The sequence below is a fragment of the Zosterops lateralis genome, assembly GCF_965231275.1.
Source record: "Zosterops lateralis genome assembly, chromosome: 4".
Taxonomy (NCBI): Eukaryota; Metazoa; Chordata; class Aves; order Passeriformes; family Zosteropidae; genus Zosterops; species Zosterops lateralis.
The window spans coordinates 21,148,560-21,172,991 of NC_139765.1; the positions used below are offsets into that span (position 1 = coordinate 21,148,560).

General features: G+C 39.4%; 1 protein-coding gene across 4 annotated transcripts in view; it reads right to left on the minus strand.

Moving 5' to 3' along the window:
- Positions 1 to 24,432, minus strand: part of LARGE1 (LARGE xylosyl- and glucuronyltransferase 1) — a 306,219-nt gene that overhangs the window by 14,069 nt on the left and 267,718 nt on the right. For 3 of the 4 annotated variants that reach the window (XM_083859500.1, XM_083859498.1, XM_083859499.1), the window contains 3 exons: positions 19,469 to 19,624; positions 11,084 to 11,247; positions 6,439 to 6,717 (listed from right to left, as the gene is read on the minus strand). In XM_083859500.1, coding sequence (XP_083715626.1) covers positions 6,439 to 6,717; positions 11,084 to 11,247; positions 19,469 to 19,624 — 599 coding nt within the window. The remainder of the gene's footprint in view (positions 1 to 6,438; positions 6,718 to 11,083; positions 11,248 to 19,468; positions 19,625 to 24,432) is intronic. The other variant, XM_083859501.1, reaches the window with a different exon arrangement.

Below are 24,432 nucleotides of genomic sequence, written 5' to 3' on the forward strand. Positions count from 1 at the left end.
GCCAAATACTGTCTGGTAGCTGTGTCTTCTCATGTAACCAAAAGTAATGGGTCTCTACCCATTGGTTCTCTCTCTTACTGGAAAAATAGACAAAAGAAGTCTGCTTCAGAGAAGAGCTCCAAATTTAGGTGTTCTTTGCTTCTTAGCCTCTAGTCAGAGTACTCTCTCTTCCCTTTCACATTTCTGAGAGCAGGGGATACTAATATAGTTTCTTTTCCAAAATCTAAGTCTTTCTGGTCTCTGTGCAATTTATCAGCCTTGAGAAGTACAGCTTTGGGGATTCAGTTTTAGGAAGGAGCAGGTAACATTTGTAGTGATGCTCATCCTTTGGGCTCTGCAAGGAAACAGATTCCATTTATGGCTGTTACTATAACTTTGGTTTTACAGAGAGCTTAAAAGGCCCTGGCAAAATTCAAAGGCCTTGCTGTGATTGCCACTGTTCAAGAGTAGGAAACAATCCTGGCCACCGAAGTTTACACTCTGAAGCTGACCAAAGCTGCAGCAGGCACAAGTATCAAGCACAAGTAACAGCAGAAACTGTCAGAGAGAGCATCCTGTGTGTAATCTAGTATTGAATGTGATTTATTCTCTAAGATATGGGATGTTGGGAAAGACCGGACAGGAAGGACTTATGAATATGATTGCATGATAAAAAATACTGCAGATACAAAACCTGTAAGTGAAATAGAAATGGAAGCCAGTTTTGAGATGTAAGCCTGGCAGGCAGGAAGACGGTGATTAAGCTCACAAAAGGACAAGAATGTTGCCTTTCCACCTTGGCAAAAGACATCCAGGAACAAATGCATAAGAAAGAAGTCTGTAGAGAGTAAAATGACATGGTAATGCAGTCGTTCTTATAGGCTGCATGCAAAGTTTGTAGGTTTTGTAGCTCACGCCGGTTGGTCAATGTGAATTAGAATATTCAACAGAAAAAAGGATATATTGTATTGTCACAAGAGGATCGCTCTCTTGCCTTGTCCTCTCCTCCCCGCTCTTGTCCACTCATCTCCTCTCCTCTCTCTCACCTCCCTTGCTCCTGCTTTCTCCCCACGTTTTTCCCCTGCTCCTGCCCCGTTTTTACCCCATAGCTCTCTTCTATCTCTCTCTCCCCCCATTCTCTCTTTAGGGCTTTGCTCCAGTCCAGGCTGGTGGCTGGAAGCAGGCCCGCTTTACCCACGACCCTTGTAATAATAAAGCCACGTGTTTCTAGAGCATCTCAGGTGTGCAGAGTTCCTTGTCCCTGCCATCCACAGAGAAAAATCCCTACAATGGGACATAACCACAAAAATGCTGTTGATACTAGCAATCCTTTCTGCACACTCCCTGCTGCTCTTGTCATCTGCAGATTTCATACAGTTGTCAATGCCTGAACTATTGGAAGGAATAAATGATAGTACCTTCAGGAAGAAATCAAAAACCAGAGGGAACAAACTGATAGAAGAGCCTGAAATCATTTGCACTATCAAAGGTCAATATGAAGAGTGAGGTAAGCAAAGAAAAAAAGAAGTCCGGAAATAAGATTCTTGAAGTGCATACAGGGTAGCACCGAGATATGGAGATACTTCCAGAGTGAAATAAAATAGCAGGATATTCTCTGCAGAAATATTTTCCAGAGATTTGTGAGCATCTTAGGCACATGTTGGTATGGTGGATTGACCTTGGATGGACACCAAGTGCCCACCAAGCTGCTCTCAGCCCTTCCTTCTCTGCTGGGTAGGGGAGAGAAAGTAAGACGGAAAACAACTTGTATGATGAGATAATGCAGTTTACTAAAACAAAACCAAAAGGTTGAGTGTACACCGAGAAAGACAAAAATGGAAAATTTTATCTTCTCCTTCCCATCAAGTGAAGTCTGGCTACTTCCAGGGAAGAAGGACTTCAGCACACATAGTTGTTCCTCCAGAAGGCAAACATTCTAAATAATGAATGCCTTGCCTTCCTCCTCCTTTTCTTAGCTTTTATATCTATCTGAGCTGACACCATTTGGCATGGATTCTCCCTGTTCAATTTGGCTCAGCTGCATTAGTTGTGTCCCTTCCCAAGATCTTGCCCTCTTGCAGACAGGGGGCAGAATGATGGAGACACAGCACTGATCTTGTGCCAGTGCTGCTCAGCAGTAGCCAAAACACTGGAGAGTTATCAACACCTTTCCAGCTACCAATGCAAAGCACAGCACTGTGAGGGATACTATGGAGAAAGCCACAACCAGTAGAGGTGGTAAGGTCAAAGTGGAAGGGCTCTCCAAAACTGAGCTGGGAGTTGAGACACACTCAGACAAGAAGCCCAGCAGCACTGATCTCTGAGTAGAATCACCTGCCCTTGAGGTGGACTCAGTGACATAAAAGATTGATGGAAGAAGGGATGATCTGCTAACATCTAGATGTTGAACTTGAGTGACAAAGGACAACAGAGGCCATTTAAACTGTGATAATGGCAGGGAGGACTTGTTACAGGGAAAAAACCCTTCCATTTTCTTCTCATAACTTGGCTGGTGGTCTGCTCCTTGGACAACCAGCTGAAAATCTAACTTCTTCCCACTGCAAGCAAATCTACCTTTCCATTTTCTGTGGGATGGCTTTTCCTACTGTTTTGAGTGGAGGTGCTATTTTCTAGTTGACTGGTTCTGTTACACTTTAGGAATAGAAAAATTTTCACTGTTGGTGCTGCCAGATATGTGGAATATTATGTAGGGAATGCATTTGCCTATTTTGCAAGCTAGCACTGGGTAAACTATGTAATTCTTGCACTATCCTGATGAGGGCTTTTTTTTTTTTTTTTGGTTCAGTAGTATCGATTCAGTATCCAATTTCCTTTCTTGTCCTTTTCCCCCAAACCCCAAAATAAGGATTTATGACTATGTAGAGCTAGCTCTCTTTGTGCTAGTGCTGTCCAGGAAACCATTTCCCAGGTATCTCTGTGCTCAGACCTGATGTGTGTCATTCTGACACAGTGAAGGCTGGGTTAAATTTTAAACCTAAGCAACTGTATTTTTCACAAAACAGTGAAGAAGTGAATCTTAAATCACAAGAGTCTCCTCACGGGTTGAATGAACTCCAGCATGTTGATATCAATCTTCTAATCTGCATAGTTATTTTCAAAAATTAACACAGAATTCTCATCCTCATGTAAGTAGATAGTAAGATCTTTCCCATTTTTGGAGGACAGAGAAGCTCAGGCATAGAAAATTTAGCAATCTAGTCCAAAAGCACTACACTCAGAGAAAAAAAAGAAAAGAACAAGAGTCCATTAACTCAAATGTGCTTCTACCATCAGGATTTGGTAAGTGGTTGGTCGCAAGTAACAAACATGGCAGTCACTGAGCTTGTGGCCATAACTGGAGAATTGTCAACCCACTGGTAAATTCTCCTCTCTGCAAAAGCAATGAATTAATAGACTACAAAGGTAACCAACACAAAATCTCCAATAGGCACTATCTGAACTATCTCCCTAGCTGAGATGCTGAAAAATAAGCAAAATTACTTCACAACTCATGTTGTAGGGGACAGGTATAAAACCCATGGATGGAGCTGAGATGCTGTGTCCCAATTCATGCTAACTGTGTCACTGGAAGCCAAGCACACATTTTACACAAATGTGTCAGAAAAGAACTTTAATGCTAGCTGTGACACCTGTAGATAAGCAGCTTGTCTCACTGTTTTATGTTAGAAGTCACTGTAGGATGACCCAAACACCTTACTTGCAGCAACTAGAAGAAGCCTTTACCTCTGAGGAAATGACAAGATGACCTCAGTAACTACAGTAAACAGGAAATCTTTAAATGATACATTTCCTTTTGTACTTCACAGAAGACTAAGGCAGGACTAAAACGATGTTTGATGGAGATAAAAACACTGAAATGGTTTAACTTAGCAGCTGTGAAAAAGCTCAATTAGCACAAATCTAAGTGCAAAGCAACAGATAAATAAAAGGATAGATAACCACCAGTTCCATCAGCTTCTCCTTCAAAACTAGTTGTAACCTTTCTCATATGACACCTTCAAAATCCATTGAAAGTATTTCTCAAAATTCCTTTCTTTCTGAGAATATATTATCTGCAGAGATACAGTATGCAATATATGTAAAATGGCAAACTTTCAGTGAGAAGGACTTGCCTGGCTTATCCTGTACAAAGCGATGCCTGAAATATCACTCTATTTCCATTTGTTTATGGTTGTTCTACTTGAGGAAATGAGGATAAAAATGTTTCACGTCTCTCTAACAAACAATTCCTGCCATTCAGACAGATAGCACTAATGAGCTATATGCAGAGGCAGTGGGAACAGTCAATGCAGAAAGACACAGGGTATCCATATTTAAAATAATCTCAATGCACCTCCCTGCTACTTTGCTTAGGAAAATCATTACTGAAAAAGCAACAAAAGCCTCTAGTCCACATGCTAAAAAAAAAAAATAAAAAAAAAATCACTTTTTAAAGAGCTGGTAGTAGCAGATTAGCAACTTCAATATTCCCAGGCAAGAGAGACTCTCAGTCAGAGTTAAGGTGGTATGGGCCTTAAAGAAGGCTGGCAGGGTAACACAAAGTCTCAGAAGCAGCAGCTCTCAGACAGCATCCCTGTTTTTTTCTGAAACATCACCAATGCACCATCATGGTGCATTTAGTTCTGTAATACAAGATCACCCTACGAGAATTATTTCTATGGTTGTAATATCTCAAGGAAATGGTGGTACTTCATTCTGTCTTCTCTCCTCTTCCTTTCATTGCTGGCTCCGTCTGCGTATTGTGAAGCGGCATGAGAGAACAAGTTCCTTTTCTAGCACTAAATGCCAGTATCAACAGTTGCCATCCTTCTTGTGTCCAGCACTGATCTGAAAAAATGTACCAGTATGCAACACTAACATAGAAGAACAGAGAAATGAAAAACAACTCTTTGTCCATGTATCTGGAAATAGCCAGTGTGTGCAAGGGACAGAATAATTTTGGAGTGCTCATAACACAACTTGAAAAGACTTCAACAAAATAACAGGGAAACATGCTGACACAGTGTGTTAATATCAATAATACAACTGAAATTCAGCATCTTGAAAGCTATAGAATGGTTTGGGCTGGAAGGCGCCTCTAAATGTCATCTAGCCCAACTTCCCTGCAGTGAGCAAGGACATCTTCAAATAGATGAGATTACTCAGAGCCCCATCCAGCCTGACCTCGAATATTTGCAAGGATGGTGTACCCATCACCTGTCTGGGCAACCTGCAGCAGTGTTTTGCCATCCTCTTTTCAAAAAACTTACTCCTTGCATCTCATCTAAATCTCCCCTCTTTTAGTTTAAAACCACTCCCCCTTGTCCTGTCTCAACAGGTTCTGCTAAAAAAGTTTGTCGCCATCTCTCTTATTATGTCCCCTTTATGTACTGGAAGGCCATAATAAGGTCTCCCTGGAGCCTTCACTTCTCCAGGCTGAACAACTTTAACTCTCTGATCCCTTCCTCATAGAAGAGGTGCTCCACCCATCTGAATAGTGAATTTGGCCTTGTACGTCTTACATGAGTTAACACTGAAACAAAGAGACTCTTCCGTAAGCTCGTGATACCAGAAGATATATTTTCCTTTACTCTCCAAAGCCATGGCTTATAACTGACAGGGAACACCTACAGGCAGGCCCTTACTGGAACACTTTGATCAACTTTTACCAAATTAGAACAGAGATGAAAAGCAAAACTGGTCAGGATAAAGGAACTGACATCCTCCTGTGTGGCCACAGGTTGTCCTCCTTGCTCTATGCTTTGGCCTCAGATGACCAGCCTCTGCAGGGGAAAAAGGTCTTTATTAAAAAAGAAGCTCAGTTAATGGATCAGAAGTCTGCAGTTTGCTCAGTCCAACCTGCTCACATGCAGTATGATACAATATACACTGATGTTACTCCTCCCAGTTTCCTTACAACAATTATTTTGCCTTGACAGGTCCTGGCATTGCAGGCATATTTCTGAGCTGGTTAGACTCATCACCCTCTTTTCAAGATAAGGAACTGAATTAAGAGGGTGTCACATGGACAACAAGTTCAGTAATGCTCTGTATGTTTTTTTTCTGTCACTGACATTGAGAACCAGAGATGTTTAGAGAAACTGCCTGGTTCATATCTCTGGTAATAAATGATGCTCTTGGACATTTAATAATATTTAACCCAGTTCAGTTTTCAAATTGGTTCCTCTGCAGCCCTGAAGAGATTATTCTAATGGCTAACAAGGCTCACATTCAGACCTCAGGGTTTTTTTTTCATAACCATTTTGCTTTACTTTCCAGTTACAGTCCCTTCTTCTACGCTAAAAATTCTTGTGCCTTGCTGGGCATTGTCACACCGCAAATATTTGTAAGCTGCTGTTTCCAGATCTGCTCAAGCTGTTTTGGGAGTATGTGAGAAGGGTGGGGTGTGGAGAGGTTGAAATCGTGGGTGACAGTGGGAATTCCCCCACTGCCCACTACCTGAGGTACTCGTAGAGTCCATACATGGGCAGGAAATCGATGTCTGACAGAAACATGTACGGCGTGCTGATGTGCTTCATGGCCACGTTCCTGAGCAGGTTCACAGGGTAGAACTGCCCCTCCTTGTACACGATGTGGTAGCCAACATTGTGGCGGCTCATCAGGACTTCTGAGCCCTGAGCGTAGCGCAGAAATTGCTGGGCTTCTGCATCAGAAAGGTAGAGTGCCAGGCTGATGGGACCTTCCCAGTGCTTGCAGATGGCTTCAAGCATCTGGAGTCTGGAAGAGGAAGATGAGAGTAAGAAAAAGCTATTTCCCTGTCTGGGACTCTGTGCCTGAATTCACCTGATCAAATGCAGATATCTTTCTCTAATTGAGACAGTTTGGGGACACTTTTTCTGCTGTGGAAAGGAATAAATATTTCTAAAGCATAATGCATTATTTAAGATGATAAGTCGAGGTCTCCTCCTGGACAGATGGATGGCACGCTGCACACACCTATCTCATTAAATCCAACGTAGCCTAAGATGGCCCTAGACCAGATACACACATCCACAGCTCAGATACCTAAAGTGCCATCATTTTCTGTCTAAAGCTCTGATGCTGCAGGAAAACCCACATGGATAACAGGACTTACCTAGTGGGAGCTTTGAGCAGTTGCAGGGATCTGTTCATGTGGATCTACTTACAAGATAGGATGCTCACAAACTTCAACACTGTCTAGTGCCCAATTCACATTTCAGGTCAAGCTATTCCCACACAGTAACACACTACACTGCTCTTCAACATGCTTGTGGAGGACAGAGGTGTAAAGACCCACCCTACCTCCTCTTTAGGAAAACCTTCCCCAAATTTTTGCAAGGCAGTTAGTCAGATCTTAAAGGCGGTTAAACGAGACAGGTCAAGGGGATACTGACTTAGGTGAACATGTGCATTGACTAGAAGGCTCACTGTCAGAAAAAGAGAAAAAAGGATGACACATTAATAGAAATGGGATTTACTAATGGTAGGGAATAAGGAGGGGAGAAAGGACAGATGTGGCATTGCTGTAGGGTATCAAAAGAACATTTCAGACAAAACCATCATTAAAAGTACTAGCTTGTATATGTTTACACTATCTCAAATTTCATTACATGATTTTTTAAACAGGTTGTATTGATGCGTATTTTTAAAAAATTCCAGCAGTTACAATACTATTAATGAAAATGACAAGGAAAGATTTCATTGCAAATGTAAATCAAACTCAACTTGGCCAAAATCATTTAAGCATTGTGGATAATTTATTGCCTAGAGATTGAGATATTTCACCCAAAAATACAGCAAGGACTGATTACAAAGTCTCTTGATTTAATATAAAGTGACCTATGCAGCCTAGACAGATATTCTATTAAAAACTGCGAAGAGTAGATGATGCAAAATTATTATCTTCCCTCTGTTCCAAATCCAGATTGCTAAATTTTTCCCATTAATATTTATACAAAATCAAAGTTTTCTGCATTATCATAATCTGAGAAAATAATTTCCCCCTCCTACTAGCTCCCTAAGATTTGCAAAATAAAGGAACGATACACTCATACCAGTAAACACAAAGTCTGACTTAACATTAATAGCTTTTTCTCACATTTGTGAATGATTGTGATGATATCAAGATGATATAATAATTTTTTCTTAGATATGGGACATTACCTTATTAGTCTATGCTGGGTACATAATTTTCTTTTTATCTGTTATTGAAACAAAGCCTATTATCAGCCTGAAACATACAGCTGAATTTGAAACACAAATCAACATAAAAATAACTAAAAGTTATGTAAAGGGTCTAGAATTTTGATTACACAAATAATAAATAGAGAAAAATACTTTTTTTTTTTTTTTTTTTTTTTTTTTTTTTTTTTTTTTTTTTTTTTTTTGCCTTTTTCCAACATAGTGCAAATCTGTTAATCAGGAGACTCCAATACGTGAGCACTCAAATTTAGGGCCTTGTTTTAAAAATTGAAAAGTTGCCTAGTAAAAGATGCAGCAAAATGCCTTTTAAGACTCCACACAGTGGACTAATGGCAAATATAACTTACTTAAACAGCACACCTGATAATGCAAAGCTTGTCATGATACTGAAGTGGAAACTGGGTTTTGGTGGTACAAGTTCCCAGCTTGTACACCTTAGCGCACTTCAGAATACTCCATTTTACTGTGTTCTCATTGACAGGCTCTATTTCCATAAATATGATACAGAAACTGCTAGATGATCCTCCATAATCTGCTCTCTGTAAGTTGTTAAGTTTCCTTTAACCACAAAACTTTGAATTAAGAGTTTCTAAGCACAACATGACCAACTTATTTTGGGGTTTTTGAGCGGTCTTGATGAATGCGTTCTCTTAAGGACCCTAGAGAAAACAAATGTACTCCTGTACTGCATAATAATGAGATCATAATTCAGTTGGTAAATTTTTTAAAGGTCTGTTCAACTAAGTGAATGTTGCTGGAATTCAATTGCCTTGTAAGATTCTTTATTTTTCTTCTTAAGAATATTCAACTGATTTCCAACTCATTCTTGCTCAGATTTCAAGCAGTGTATTGCTCATCATGTCTTTCCTTTTCCCCATTCTGACCTCATGTTTTTTAACTCCTGCTGATTTCTGAACCCCAGGTACGTACTGAGCCTTTGAAAAGCCTGCCTAGCCAAAACACATCCATGAAAATCAGAGTGAAGAAATCAAGTCATTATTCATGGAAATGCCACATCACTGCAAAAGATGACAATTACCCAATAATGAACAACCCTGAATGAAGTCTGTCTCAAAGCTTCCATCAAGACAATAATGTTAGCTCCCAAAATGCATCCCTCTCTCTCATTCCTGAAGCCTACAGGACAGGCAAAGCTAAGTCTGTAATGACAGTCACGTCAATCTCACCTCCAACAGGACTAAGGGAGGTGCTGGGAGTTGCTTTTTTGCTTTTCCTCACCTCTGATAATAATTTCAAAGAATAATTCAGGAATGTAGTGTACAACACATTGTTTATGTCCATGTCATCTTACATCTGAGACATTATTCTTAAAAGTCTACAGTTGTGCCAGAGGAGTTTAATAAAAGTGGTTTAAAGAAGATGGGAAAAGATAAGGAGTAACTGAAAGATATGAAAGAAAACAAAGCAGCTAAGCAGTCCTTTGGAAGGATATTATTAATTGATTTTACCTGAAAGAAAGTATTTCCAACTGAAATCAATAATTTATAGCAACACACCGGTGAAGTAGGGAAGATTTTTCCTACACAGTACCAGGATGGCTGTTCTTCCTGAATAAAAATGTGTTGTTCTGTCTATCAATAAAAACATGTGCCCCAGTGAGGATCCAGAAAGGGAAACAGATGCTCAGACTTTGCATCAGTGCCAGTGAATCAGCACTGAGCCCCAGTTCATTCTTTTAGATTAAAATCTGTGAGGGGAAAACATACCATGTGCACACACCAGCTTTACTGATTTACTGTGGCACTCACTTAGGGTCTGGCTTAATTTATTTCTTTATTTTTTTACTCAAAGGTTTGTGAACACTTAAGAATTTTTTCCTCAATTAAAAATCAATAGAACAGACATTGACGTGCACAGCAAATCATAACACAATGTGCAGTGCTGAGGCACCAGTGGAACAGAATACCCCTTATTCATTTCTGTTTATTTTAAAAACAGGCTGTAAATCTTTTGTTGATCTCAATTCCTGTAACCCTCCTGGAAAACTGCTGACCTTCTACTAGCGTAGCAGTGGTGTTATTCGCGTGCCATGTTATATGCTGTATGTGCTGTGCTGAAGGAAATGATCAGTTTCTGGAAAATACTCAAGGAGTTCTGATTTGTTTTGTAACCCACTCTGATAGCAGTAACTACAAAGTTTGTGCTAGATTTGAACTGAGAAGCTGGAGAAAAAAAGAAGAAATGACAATTATAAAATTTCATAAAGCTGGCTGATTCAGACTGCACTTTCAAGCTTCTGAAAAATTACAACTAATTGCAATGGTGGGAATCAGAAAAGTATGGATGGAACTTGTCACAAAATGGATGTTTTTTCCCCAAATGAAATATCAGTTAAATTCCACTTCAGTTGGATTTTAACTAAAAGCTCAAACATTCTTCTGAGAATCAACATTTGGATAAAGATGCGATGACTCTTCTCACGTGGAGATCTTCTATTTCACACTAGCGCAATTAAAAAAAAAAAGTTTAATTTTCAACTTCCTAATTTGAAACTAGAATATTTAGTTCTGATTTATACTGTAAGAAAAATCATTAATTGAAATTTTCTGCAAGAAAAATGCCAATGAAAGCAAAACTAACATACTCTAGTGCAGAAAAACACATACAAATCTTGGGTCAGCTACAATTGCTTGCCTAATTCTATTACAAACATCTGTTTTTTCTAAGTTGCTGCAGAACTCCATGAACTAATAATGCCTGACAATATCGACAAGCAACAATTCCTACGGGTCTCATGAACTCTAGTCATGTAGAGTATAGTACAGTGTGTGCACTGCACACACAACATCTAGGTTTCTTTTGACATGCATTTTTTCTCTCTCCAAAGCATTCCATAGTCAGATTTCCCTGTAATAAAACACTGCTTCACACTCTTGGATGAACAAGAGGTGTTCCCTACCTGTCCATTGACAGTTGTGCCACCAGTGTCACATCGGTGTTGTCTGAAGCAGGCTCGTACTCATAATGGAGAAAATACAGATGAGTGCGATGGACAGTGAAGCGTTCCCGACGGAATTCATAGCACAAGTCATCCTCGTCCAGCTCCGACAGCTGCTTCTGGAGCTGCAAGGAGAGAGTGGACATAAACATAATTTCCTTGTAATTATTTTAACAAATCAGAGAGAACCAGGAGGCTGGGAACTTGCAGAATGATGCAACAAGGAATGGAAGTGCAACATACAGATTAGCAGGGTTTTCCTGAGCCTCTTGTTACTGCACAAGAGATTAGAAGGAAAGGCTTGTGAATAAATTCGTGATGCAGAGAGGACACTATTATGGTCTATATATTCTATATATTACCTGTATTACATACTTTCAAGATCCAGACTAGCAATGAAATGGTGACCAATCACAGGTTGAATAATCATCAAGTTTCAGAGTTAATGATCTAATGTGATGCTAGAAGCATCACATTACTAGAAGCAGTGTTTCACACTAGTCACAGACATTCTCCACTAGACAATACTCAGCAGTAGATTCAGCATTGAGAGATTCTCCTCTGCTGGAGAACAGTAACTGCTGCTACCATCATGGACAGACAGCTGGAAAAGTAATGTCTTTAACTGATCATTACTCCTTCTCTTGAGATTTATGTTCCTTCCATTGCAGAGCTGCCAGAAGTAAGCCTACACTTTAAATGAGATTTATGGTTCTGGATACCTAGTTGGAGAAATCTGGAGGATGGTAGATAACTTCCTGGCTCCCTTGAAAGCCAAGCCTCTTCAAAGTCCAAATGGCCACCTCAAAGCAATCTAATCCCTAGTCTCTTAGATATGTAGGTTTAAGAGAATAAAGTTTTGCTCTGGGGAAAAGCAGAAGTGAAAAACTGACCAAATGTCTATGCAGATGACCAATTCCATTCCTAAACTAATTATTTTTGGAGTTGAACCAGACAATCACTGTAAGGTCCCTTCCAAATAAAATTATTCTATGATTATATGATTCTGTGATTTTAAAGCCAAACATCTAGCTAGGATATTGAGAATGCATTAATTTAAAAGGAAAAAAAAACCAGTAAATAAATCATACCTGTAGTAAAATGTTATGAAGATGAAATTTTTTTATGGCTTTAACGTGAAATTGAGTTCAGTATCTATTGCTCTAAAATGTAGGTTACCAATAAAGGTATCATTTTTATATCTGATTTCTTAAAAGCATTTTGTAAGAACAATAGTTAATTAGTAAAATACTGAAATTTTGAATTGAAAGAGCAAATTAGAAAAATACCCATTATATAGGAATTTGAAAAATGTTGATCACAGTGTACCTAAAATTATTTTATTAAAAAGATTATTGAATTACAGACATCTTTTTGTCCTGCTCAGAATGATTAAAGTTATAGTTTCAACATCATCAAGGAAAAAAAAAAAAAAAAAAAAAAGGTAGGAATTTCTTGTTCCATGTAAAGAAGAGCTGTTCTTGGAACTATAAGCATAATGGCTGCCATTCACAGTAATGCTTACAATTGACTCTTTTCCTGTGATGGCTGATGGAATAATTCCTACTATTTTCCTGTACATCACTCTATAATCTTCTTCTGAATAATGGAAATACCTACTTTGATTTCAACGAGTTTTGGATCAGGCTGTCATTCTTCTCTGCTATTGTTCTGCACAGATCTTAAAACACTCCTCAAGTGGGACTGCTTTTAGAAAGATGAGAGTCTGAATCTTGACAAATCTTTACTTAGGCAAAACTTATATTGATATCAAGATCTCTTTTAGATGGAATAGAAATCAGGAGTTCTTTTACGTATCCTCAGAGTTTCATTCTTTCTGGTTTACAAATCATCATTCAGCTGAATCTGCACTCTATTTTCGAAATCACATTCAAATAATATTTGAATTAAACTCAATATTTACAACAATGACTAGAAAGTGTCTCATATCTTTCTGTTTCTTTCTTGAAAAGGAACATTAGTGTGCCCTTAACAGAGTTAAGGAGATGATTGAAATTTAAGTGGTTAAAACAACAGCAATGCACATTTTATGGATACCTTACTATCCTTCTGAATGTACAAATGACCAGGCCAGAAGATTTTAATTGCACAGCAGTTATTCATCAGGCAGTCACCAAATAATTATTAGACTGCATGTGGGTTGAAAGCTAAGAGGCTATAAATACTTAATTATGATTTGAAGAATAACATTTGGAGCTAAGTTATGGCTTTGTGCACTATTGAATCCTGTGTGGGAAACAGGAGGAGACACAGCTTCTTAGGAAGCCCACCTTTTTAATGGTGAAACTCACCAAATCACAAAGTTGGTGATGGAGGTGAAGGAGAGAAAATAGAATTTCTCTAATATAATTTTTTCTACAGCATACATATTATGTGGATCCATTATTTAAAGACAACTCTTAGCTTGGTTTGAAGTTTGCTCCTACACTATGCCTTCTTTAAAAGATGTTTTTATAAGGGGAATGTTGACATATCTATGCAAACAGATGCTTAAATACAGTGAACAATCAAAATAAGAACCTTAACATCAGATGGATTTGGTAAAATCCATTATGGATTTTTCTTTTCCCCATTATGGATGCCTCCATTATATTGATAATGATATGCCTAACACAGCAAAGATTTCTCAGCTGTACAGACAGCATGTATTCTCATAAGCAAGTACCTGTTAAGCAAAGACTCTGTTTCTAGAGGAGTTTCAATGCTAAGTCTACTTGCCACTTAGCTTGTGGGAAATGTGACCCCTAGGAAACACTCTCACCTTTGAAAAATATATTATTTTAAGACTCTGTGGGGTAGATATTGTCTTAGGAAATACTGGGTTGGGAAACAACACGTGCCTTCATGTTATTTCGTTCAGAAATAAAAATGTCAGCCACGATATGCATAATGCCCAAACAAAGAAAAAAATACATATAGAAATATGGGCTTAATTATTTCTCTGGGACACCAGCTGTGGCAGGGTATCAGGCTCCATCTCATGAAAAGTAGTCCTTGAAGCTAGGTTGGTCAGAGAAATAATTTAGCCGTGATCTTCTGGGTCTACTTGTCTACCACATTTCTATGAGATGAGGTGTTTTGTATCCCTATGCCAGATGGCAGACCAGTATGATACACAGCAATACAACATGAACCTTTCACTGGTAAACTGGTTACTCTGCTCATGAATCTTCCTTCTTAAGGCTGTTCCTAAGGTTCCTAAATTTGTGATTGGCTTAGGTTTTTTTCCTAAACTGCTGTGTCACTGAAACAATTTACTTCCCACCAAAAATCTGGAATTCATTTCAGATGAGATCAATTAAAAATCCAAGATCAGACGTATTTTCTGAGGGATTAGATATCAAAAAAAAAAGATCAAAGCCCACCAACAAACAATGCCATGTGTCTAGAGGCTAGTTAAATCTTGGGGAAGAGGATAAGACACCTAATGTAGGCTCTCTCATCAAGTGTTTAAGTTGAGGTGAGGCATCACTAGGCTTAATATCGCATCACTTGCTCAATATCACATTAACACAACTAGAACTGAGCAGCTTAGATGAAAACTTAGAACTTTCAGATTATCCTTCCTTTTCTCAGATGTGCATAGTTAAGTTTCATAGCACAAAATCAACTCAGCTTAGCCACTGAAATGAAAAATGACAGCAGCCCAGGATATAACTAAAATCTAGTTATAAACTGCAGGAGTTTCATTTTCTCCTGTGTAGCTCTCCCAGTTCCCACCAGTAACAATTTGAAATTCAACATTTAGCACTTTAAAGGTGTGTGAATTAACAGTTGCCTTTAGCATGGCATAAACAAAGCAGATGATGATGTAGAGAGGAAAAAGCATTTCAGTGAGTCTTGTTTTGGATGACCTAGTAAAGTCCTTCCGGCAACTCCAATGATCAGTAGTAAAAGCCAGACTAATCCCATGTCACTTAAACTTTTATTCCTCCCACACCATAAAATTTTGAGCATTTGCTATGGGTCAAATTGAGCGTTCTGTGAAACAAAGCTGTGTATGGACAAAGAGGATATGCCTGAGCAGACCTCCCTGGCAAGAGAAATTTTGCTGCAGCATGTGAAAACCACTGATACTCCTGCTAAATGAAAGTGATGGCTTATCTCGACTGGAAATATTCAACACAACTGAGAATGCAATTTTTAGGCACGTGGCACATCTCAGACAGTTCTGTATATATGAAGTACAGCTCGCCTTGATCTTAGCTACAGATGTCAGATTTGGTAGTCCACTGCATCTCCTTTCCCTGGACCCTTGACACGTCTCGGTCTGAAATCTGGACCCAAAGGAATGACTTGTTTATATGGTGTCTAAAGAGCAAGCTAGCCAGGAAACCAGCTTGGAAGAACCATAAAAGAAGGTGTGGGAAAGGGGAAATAGCATGGAATAAGTAGGATGGAGTGACTAATCACGTGCTCTAAGGGCCACTCAAGTCAATAACTGTGTTTATAGGAGGATTTGGTTCATATTCGGAATTTTCCACCCAGAATCTGCACAGAAGACAAAGGGATGATTGTAATACCAACTTGCAGAGAAGAGCCTGCTTTGTGTGACCTCATTCCAGCAGATACTGAACAAGGGAGACTTAGGGTACTCTTAGCTCATGGCAGGCTCCTGTTCTCAGCCTCTTTATGCCACGCAGAGAGGTCTTGAATATTTTTAGGAAGGGATGAAGCACTCATGTACATGTAGACATACTTACATGCATTTTTACAGAAACAGAAAAATTATCCTTGTTTGTGTTTTTTTTTGCCTCCAGTATTTCAGTTTCTGAGCCCCACCTGTTCTATACATTCCTATTTGCAATGCTTTGGAACGTAGAAACAGTCCTGTTTGATGAAACTGAAGATCAGCATTTGATTAGATCAGGACAATGCAGTTCATTATCTGAAATGACCTTCAGACCTCTTAAAATTCACTCTGTGGTATTATGCTTTCATAGCAAGCATTAGAAAAAGAAAAGTACTGGTACTTCCACATGCATACAGACATAATACGTATTTAACTATACATGCGTTCACATACATACACAGAGGAAAGGTGAGAGAGATTAAAGTGAGGTCCAATTACCTTTTAAACTAATGCCCCTTTACATCTCTCTGGCACTATTAAAAGTCCTTAAAAAGGGAAGATACATAATTTACATTCATTTTAAGGCCATCTCTGTACTGATGAGAAGTGTAAGGGGGCCTTAGAGAAACAGAGTCAGCCCAACAGTACCCACTGCCTCATTTCCTTTTCCTGTTCTACAGCTATTTGTATTACAAATGGAATGCCTTAATTACAGGTTGAATTGTAAATAAAACATCACTACAAATATTAAGCTGTAGAAAAGCAGTGGCTGGTATACTGGAACAAGACATTAAGGGTATCTTTTGATACAGCCAGATTGTGAGTGAGACTCACACCAAGCCACTACTTCTTCCACAGCAGGGCTCAGTGCATTTAGTGCTCAAGTAATTCTCTCCAATTATAAGCAGCAGAGCTGTTCTGACATTTTTTTCCACTGCTCCACAGTGCAGAGAAGCACAGGCAGCTGAAGGAGCACCTTTTACCCACACACACTGCCTAACGTAAGAAAGCCCTATTGTATTTTGGGAAGTCTCAATTTAGGAAAAAAAGGAAAAATAATAGGAAAAGATAATTCAAACAGCAAATCCTACCACATACATAACTGACTTAATCAATTTTATAGCCTTTTATGTAACATACACGCTTATGAATCCTAATGAAAGCCTATGAATCTTGTCAGACTGAAGGTTCACCAGGGCCAGCATCCCCTCCCCCCAGTTGTGAGCTGGCTGCCTAGGGGAGTGTAAAAGCAGGGTGAGTGTACAGTGAGAATTTCTCAAAACCCTAACCTAGACCTCAACTTGTGGTTCAATGACTTTCAGCACCAAAGCTTAAAAGCTCCTGATTGATTTGCTTTCCAAGAAGAGTAATTTTTGAGGATATGTATACTTTTAGAAACATTACCTCCTGCTCAAAGCTTCATCACATTGTGAGTGAAATGTCTCTGTTTTGAACCTACTTGCTATTTCCACTTCATGCCCCCTAATTCTTGTACCAGGAGGAATGACAGTGGTTTCCTCTTCACCTTACAAGACATTCTGCTTCTGAAGATAATCCTGCAACAGATCACGGGAATGTGCTGTATTTAAAAGGACACCTGTGACACAGCAGATAGAGCAAGAGTGGTTTTCAAGATATTCCTGTTCTTAGGGTCTCATAACTTTAAAGCTGAAACTTGCTGGATATATTCTACAATAAAAGGACATAGTTAACTTTAGAGGGGACTTTATATCAAGGGCAATTAATACAAATGACTTCTCCTAAGTGACTACTCTGAAGTTTTCTGAGGTTGGATTTTTTTCCTTTTTCTGACTGTTTCAAAAGAAGGCTGTTAACCTTCTGGTATCTCTTGGCAAATTAGGAATCACATGTTTTTTGTATGTCCAGCTCATTTTTTTAGAAATGGAGGAATGAGTTACATTTCTTATTCAGATACAAGCCATACCATATACCATATTGCTTTCTACTTGTCTTGAATAAGAAACAGGCTTCAACAGTCCGTCATTTCCAGTGTCTGTCAACCAGATACAAGTTTAATAAAATGTGTTGGTTTAAACTTTAGGGACTGCCATTTACAGCACGGACTTGCATTTGCTCTGCAGTGCTCCCAAGGAACTTGTCTGAATAATATCTGTTTATTAAGGATTTATAGAGCTCTGGAAAACACAGCAAGCAATCTCTGACTGCATTCATGCTCTTTGAACTCACACAAAATATTTTGAATTCAGTATAATTTTAACCTGCATTCTCAAAGTGTGATAAAGGTGTGTATTGTTGTCTTTCTTCTAATGTCTCAGCCACCTTTTTATTCCTATTCTACCCTCTACTCTGTCTCTTATTTCTTTATGTCTCTAAGGGTGAGGCTCTTAGTGGTCTTTTATCACACTGAGTTCACTTGATTCTCTAAAAGCCTCTTGCAGAGGATTTTCTTCCTCCATGTGGTTTTGCTCTGGTGGTGCACTTGCCTTCCCTCTCTCTCATTCTCTCTCTTGCTTTCCCTCACCTCCTTTCTCTCCCAGTTAAGCCCCACTCCTTTCAGAAAACAATGAGATGGTAAAGTGTCTGGGAAGCTGTGTCTTAGGTTAAAATATATCTATCCAGTCTCTTAGTGCTACATCTAAAAATATGGGAATGGCATCTCTTGTGGTCATTTTATTCACAGGCTAAATGGAAACACTACCAGCCTCAATGATGATATTGATTGTCAATTATTTCTTAATTGCTAATGTGTACACAATACTAGCTTTGCTTAATTGATTTTTATATAGACAATGTTGCATATTTTAGAAATATCTTTTCCGGAATGAAGTGTTACAGATTCCTTTTTATTTCCTTTCAGACTGTGTAGGCAAAATTGGTACTTGATCTGCAAATCTCCAGAGACCACATTATACATAAGGTGTTCATCTGCATCTGGATATAAACATTTCAGTTAACAGTTTCTTTTCTTTGGAGTTATATGAACTAATGCACAAGCATACACATACATGTACATCTGTGGGTAAACACCCTTGATTTCAATGATTTTCAAAAGATTTGCTTAGTCTGAAAGGTTCTGATTGCAAATTTTATGCAGACACACATAAATACTGCTTTGATTGGTTAAGGGATACACAGAAAAAAACTGCAGTCTCATAGCCTTGAAGCATTTGCTCATTCTGTAGTCTGCAACATAGAAAAAAATCACAGACCTAAATCCAGCAGTCTTGGTATTTTCCTTTCTTCTTCATTATTTGTGCATTACTACCTACTACACAAAACTGACATCACTGTATATTGAACAAATTCACAGCAAGAAACAAGACCTCCTGGAAAGTTACAGGTCTGCCATACTGAATCCAAAACAAAGCCCTAGGTACTAAGGAAAAAGTTAACTCTATCCCAGCTGAAACCAGGACAAGGTTTAAGGGTGAGATTTACAAAATTGCCTAATGGAATAAGGGCCCAAATCCTCATTTTCAGCTTGAGACGTTACCTCTGTTGGGGATTTTAAAAGGGCAAAGTAGACAAAAAAATAGCAGCAAACCCCAGGGTAAACATGGGACTAATACAAAGGTTTTACAGGGGAGGAACTGAGGCACAGAGAGATTGAATGATTTGCACAGTGTCATTCTGGGAATTTGAGCATTGCCTTTAATTCTCCTGATTTCCACTGCCCTGCACTATCCCCACAACCAACTCCAAGTCTTCAGAAATCCTCTGCCTTGTAAGAACCACCCTTTGCATCATCAAGTCTTAGACATTCCACTTACATTTTCACTGTTAACATCTGCTTCACTGGGGCAGCCAAAGAGTTCCCGTCTCAGCAAATTCCCATCATATTCCAAGAATGTCAGGTAGAGATTGCGAAAAAACTCCACATGCTTGTTTTTCACTCGCAGCTTCTTTGGTGAGTTCCAGTGAATCACCTCAGAGGGAAAAAAGAGAAAAGACATCCTGCTGTTAGAATACAGATTTGCTTTATCTGCTCTTTTTTATGTGTGTTCAGTGTGCTGCCCTCTTAAAAACAGAAGAAAAAACCCCCACAAACTAGCCAGACTTCCTTCTGTCTTTTTATAGGGAAGGTTTTGTTGTGTCTTCCACAAATAACTGTACACGTCGGAGGAGATGTGTCATCCCTGCATTTCTTGCTTTCAAGTGTTTGAGTCTTTGCAGCAGCTTCTCACGCTGCTTCATATAAACAATATTGTATTCTTAGAATTTATCTGTATGTTTTGCATTCTTGTTCTCTGAGAGAGAACTTGACTGATGGTCATATTGACCAATGGAGTCAGGAGGCTGTAACCTCTTTGGGCCAATCTTGGCCCTCTGTACAAAATGTATATAAGCTATTGGAGTCAGATAAAAAAGGAGCCTTCCATGTTTCACCAAGCTGCTGCCTGCTGTCCTCTGTGAAGGTCTGCTCCCACGTCGCAACGTGTTGCCCCTCTAAGGGCAGGGGTAACAAGTCGTGTCCCCGGACGTGTGGGAAGAGGGTCTCCTGTTGCATCTGGTGACCCCTCCGTGTCTGGACTGCAGCTGGGTCACATCTGCTGATACTTTGTGTCTGAACGGCACATCTGGACACTGTCCGTGTCTGAACGGACCCCTGACGTGGGAGAACAGGTCACACTGGTGACCTCCGACTGCGAGAGAACTGCACGTCAGTGGACCTGTCTGCCCAGTGAGAGACTGTACCTGCTCTGCATGAGGTGTCGTGGTAAGAGATAATGATCTCTAAACCCTCCTCAGATGAGGAAATCCTCATGTTGGACCTTTGCCTTGAGGTCCTCTGGAGAGAAGAAGTCTCCTTTCCTGGAGATGCTCTCCAGAAATTGTTCTATTATGCTAGAACTCATGGGTTTTTTTGCAGCCTTGAAGAAGGTTTTTCTACAGCAGAGTGGAAGTCTTTGGGCGACTATCTGCTCCAGGTTTTCTTTGCAGATCGCAGTGTGAAGCTTTTGGAACTCATAGCCACCTGGAGCAGGCTGGAGAAGGTGCTGCCTAAAGGGTCTCCTGTCCCAGAGATGTGCTTGTGAAACTCTCCCATGAGATCACCTGCACATTTGAGTGAGGGTGCTACTTTGTGTCGAGAAGCAGCACCTCGAAACACTTCCTCAACTCTAATCATGGAGCTGATAGTTTATGGACTCTGCTGAAGAAGATGGAAGCACAAGGGACACAGCAATGTAGGTATTAAACATTAATCTCAGATTTACGCATGACTGTGTCTGCTAATGAAATTAATTCTCTGTTTCAGGCCAGGCAGCCTCTTTCCTGGTTAGGTATTAGGAAGAAGCAGCTTGAAATTAATTCCTATACCCATTTAAATAGTTCCAAAATGACTGAATTTAATCTGACTTCATTTTTTGCCATTGCTTCATCTAAACAAGACTGATCTCTGTTGCATTAACACAACACAGCAATGCACTACAACTTCTCACTCTGTGAGCTCTCTAGCAGATATTTCTTCTCTACTAATGGGACATGACATACAGTGGCCTAGACTTAAACTGTAATGCTGGCATAAAGGGCCTGATCCTCATTTGCATTGATGAAACTTTGCACTGCTGCCAGTGTGAATGGGAATGGGGCCCTAAGGAAAAAACTAAGAGCGAGTTGATGGTGGCTTGCAGGAATGATTTAATTTTATAGAGGCTATATTTTAGACATAAGAAAAAAAACCACCAAATACTTTATATTCAGTTTTTTTTCAGGTTGAAGACAAGAGTCTCCCTTGGGAATGTTTCCAAACTCTAAGTTTTGGAAGTTCTCTGAATCCATTAAGTTGATTGAGTGAAGACACCATGTCAGTCGCATAGAGCACAGAGCTGCAGCACCATGGTCAGCTATGCTCTAAACATCACAGCTCAGGGAGGGAACACACCAAGATGAAGCACAGCACATACAGCAGGAGCTGCCCGGAGAAGATGAACGCAGTTCCCTTGGTATCAGCAAGACAGCTCCCTCCACATCAAGAGGGAGTTCTCTGAAACCATGGCATCTGTTGCCCAGTGAGTGGACTGGATGAGGAAAAAGCAGCATGCAGCCTGAATTCTACCTGGACTACAGCAAATAACATGGTCGCTCCACTGAGTATTTATACTGCCATAAACGCTATGGCACTCTATTCTACCTACCTATAACACACAAAATATGTCCTGATAAGAAGAGCTTTATCCATTCCTGGAATTTCACTGCTAAGCCTACTAGGATGACAAAAAATCATACAAGTACTTAAAAAAAAAAAAAAACAAAACCTGTAGGGAAAGAAGATAATTTCAGATATTGGCAAATTGCTTTTTCCAGTTATAGGAACACCTTAAAAAAGATTATGATGCATCTAATTTGGGAAATTATTTGAATCAAATTACTTGGTGTAGATATTTGTTCCAGGTAATGCTACATTCTTTGCTGGTTTTACATTTGTCCAAATGTTCAGAAGTGTAGCATAACTGCAGCAACATGAAAATACAGCCCACCACATAAATGAAGAAAGCTTTGGGTAGGTGAGGGCATAAACTTAAATAACAAATTTTCTCAATTGAAAAACAGATCTTCAAAATCTCCTTTCTTTGAAAAGAACTTGATATATTTCCTCCATTGTATTTAACTGCAGCAAAAGGCATTAATGCTTGAAACAAATCTCAGCAATTGAACTCTACCTCAGGGAAATGGGCACATGTAACAAAAGCACAGGGCTGAAGGAACCTAAAGGGCTATTTAAGGTTTTACAGGGTACCAGCATGCATTTTTACAAGCAGGCATAGAATGAAAACTGTCTGCTGGTAACTTGTACTTATTTAAGAGTAGATGAAAGAAAGCTATGAAGTTGGCAAATGGGACAAAAATACTTGTTAAGAAAAAGCTTTTGTGTGCTTTCCATACTGCTCTTACACTTTATGTGTTTCCTTTTGGATATTCATAAGCATCCTCATCTTCACAAGCAACCTAATGCTTCTGAGCACTCTGATCACCCGAAGACCAGGGGACCATGAACACAGACATGGCTAATGATGATGACCTCAGAAACTCTCACAGGACAGGCTCCTCAGTACTGCAGGAAATTCCCGTCAACACACAGAGTGTCACATCACATCCAGGCATTTGCTGATGTCTCTACCCAGTTGTGTGGGAGATGATTTCAAACCCAGACAACTGCAGTCAGTGCAGAGGGTCTTTGCTGCTGTGCCTCAGGATCTGTTGTGTGTGTAGAAGCTGGTAAGTGTCAAGGGTGGTTCAGATCTGATCAGATTTGAAACGTGTCAGGATGCAGCATGTGCACTGATGTCAGAAGCCTGGAATGGACTGCACAAAGCTGAATGGAGCTGATGACTATCCAAAAAAGCTGATTTTTTAATCAAGAAGGACAGCACATGCCAGTGTGTGCTAAAATGACATGCTAAGGAACATCAAGGAACTATGCAACCATCTGCATGACCTGAGGTAGAAAAACCACAAAACACATCTAGCAAAAAAGCAGGCTGCTTTTCAAATGTAACACAATTAGAAAAATACTTACTATATGATATACAAAAGAATATACAAAAGAACAACAAGTTATGAAAAGCAACAAGAGTCTTAACCATTGATATACAATACTACATCCAAAGACCTTATCCTTTTTTATGTCAGCCCACAAACTCGCATTCAGTTCTGGTTGTCTGATATGGTCTATTGCACCATCAGCTACAGCAGAATTTGTGCAATCCAAGACACTCTTGTATAGACTGTCATGGGCATCAGAGTGAGGTAAATGATAAGGACGGCACAGGTAAAGCTACAGCCGCTGCATTAGAGACTTTATTGTGCAGAACAGTAAATTGATAGGAGAACTGAAGAGGATCAGTTGGCAAGAGACTACAGGGAAATCAGAAGAAAAAAAAATTCACCTTGTTTGAAGACTGTTATCTCCACATTAAAAAGAGAAAGTGAATCTAGAAACTGAAAATCTCTTTACTCCAACATCCCTGTTCCAAGGCTGAATAGCACCATATTACTGTGTTTATTTTTTCTTCTAGTTTCTAAGCTATTCCAAAGTTCTTCTGGATTACAGAGGAAACTGTGGCTAGAAATATATAATTCCAGTGCCATTATGTGGGTAGACACCTCAGGAACAATGCTAGGCTTCAGGTTGATCTACAGATCCTTCCTACTTTTGATCCCAGCCTCCAGAGAACTATGAGAAAATACACTTCCTTAATCTTTGTTTAGCAGTTTCAGTACTGAAAGATCAGAACTTAAAATTCCACATCTATTTAATACTAGGTTAATTATCATTAAGCAATTTGGCACTATCCACATTTCTGTTAATACCATTCTAGTTAATCAGCAACCATCACTATCCCCTCATTACACACAGCCAGCCTCCTGGAACACTTCCATAGGCTTGTGGCCTAAAACGGGCTAACTGCACCCATAGTTCCCATTTATTCCCCAGGTTCTGACCCAAGGCACTCAAATGATGACACAGTGAGAGCCTCATAGACTAGCGATGGGATCTGAGATGGGAAGGAAGAGAGGATGTTATATGTTGGGGGAGTCTAGGAAGGCTCTAAGAACAGTTATCTGGATGGAAAAACACTGAAAACAAAAATCCTACCAATCCTCCTTACATTACCATCTGCATTTAATCTCTGGGGAGATTAAATATTTCAAACATGATGTTCCAACCACTAAACAATAAGCTTGAATATAACATTATTTCCATAGGTACCTTTAACCATTATTTTCCTTG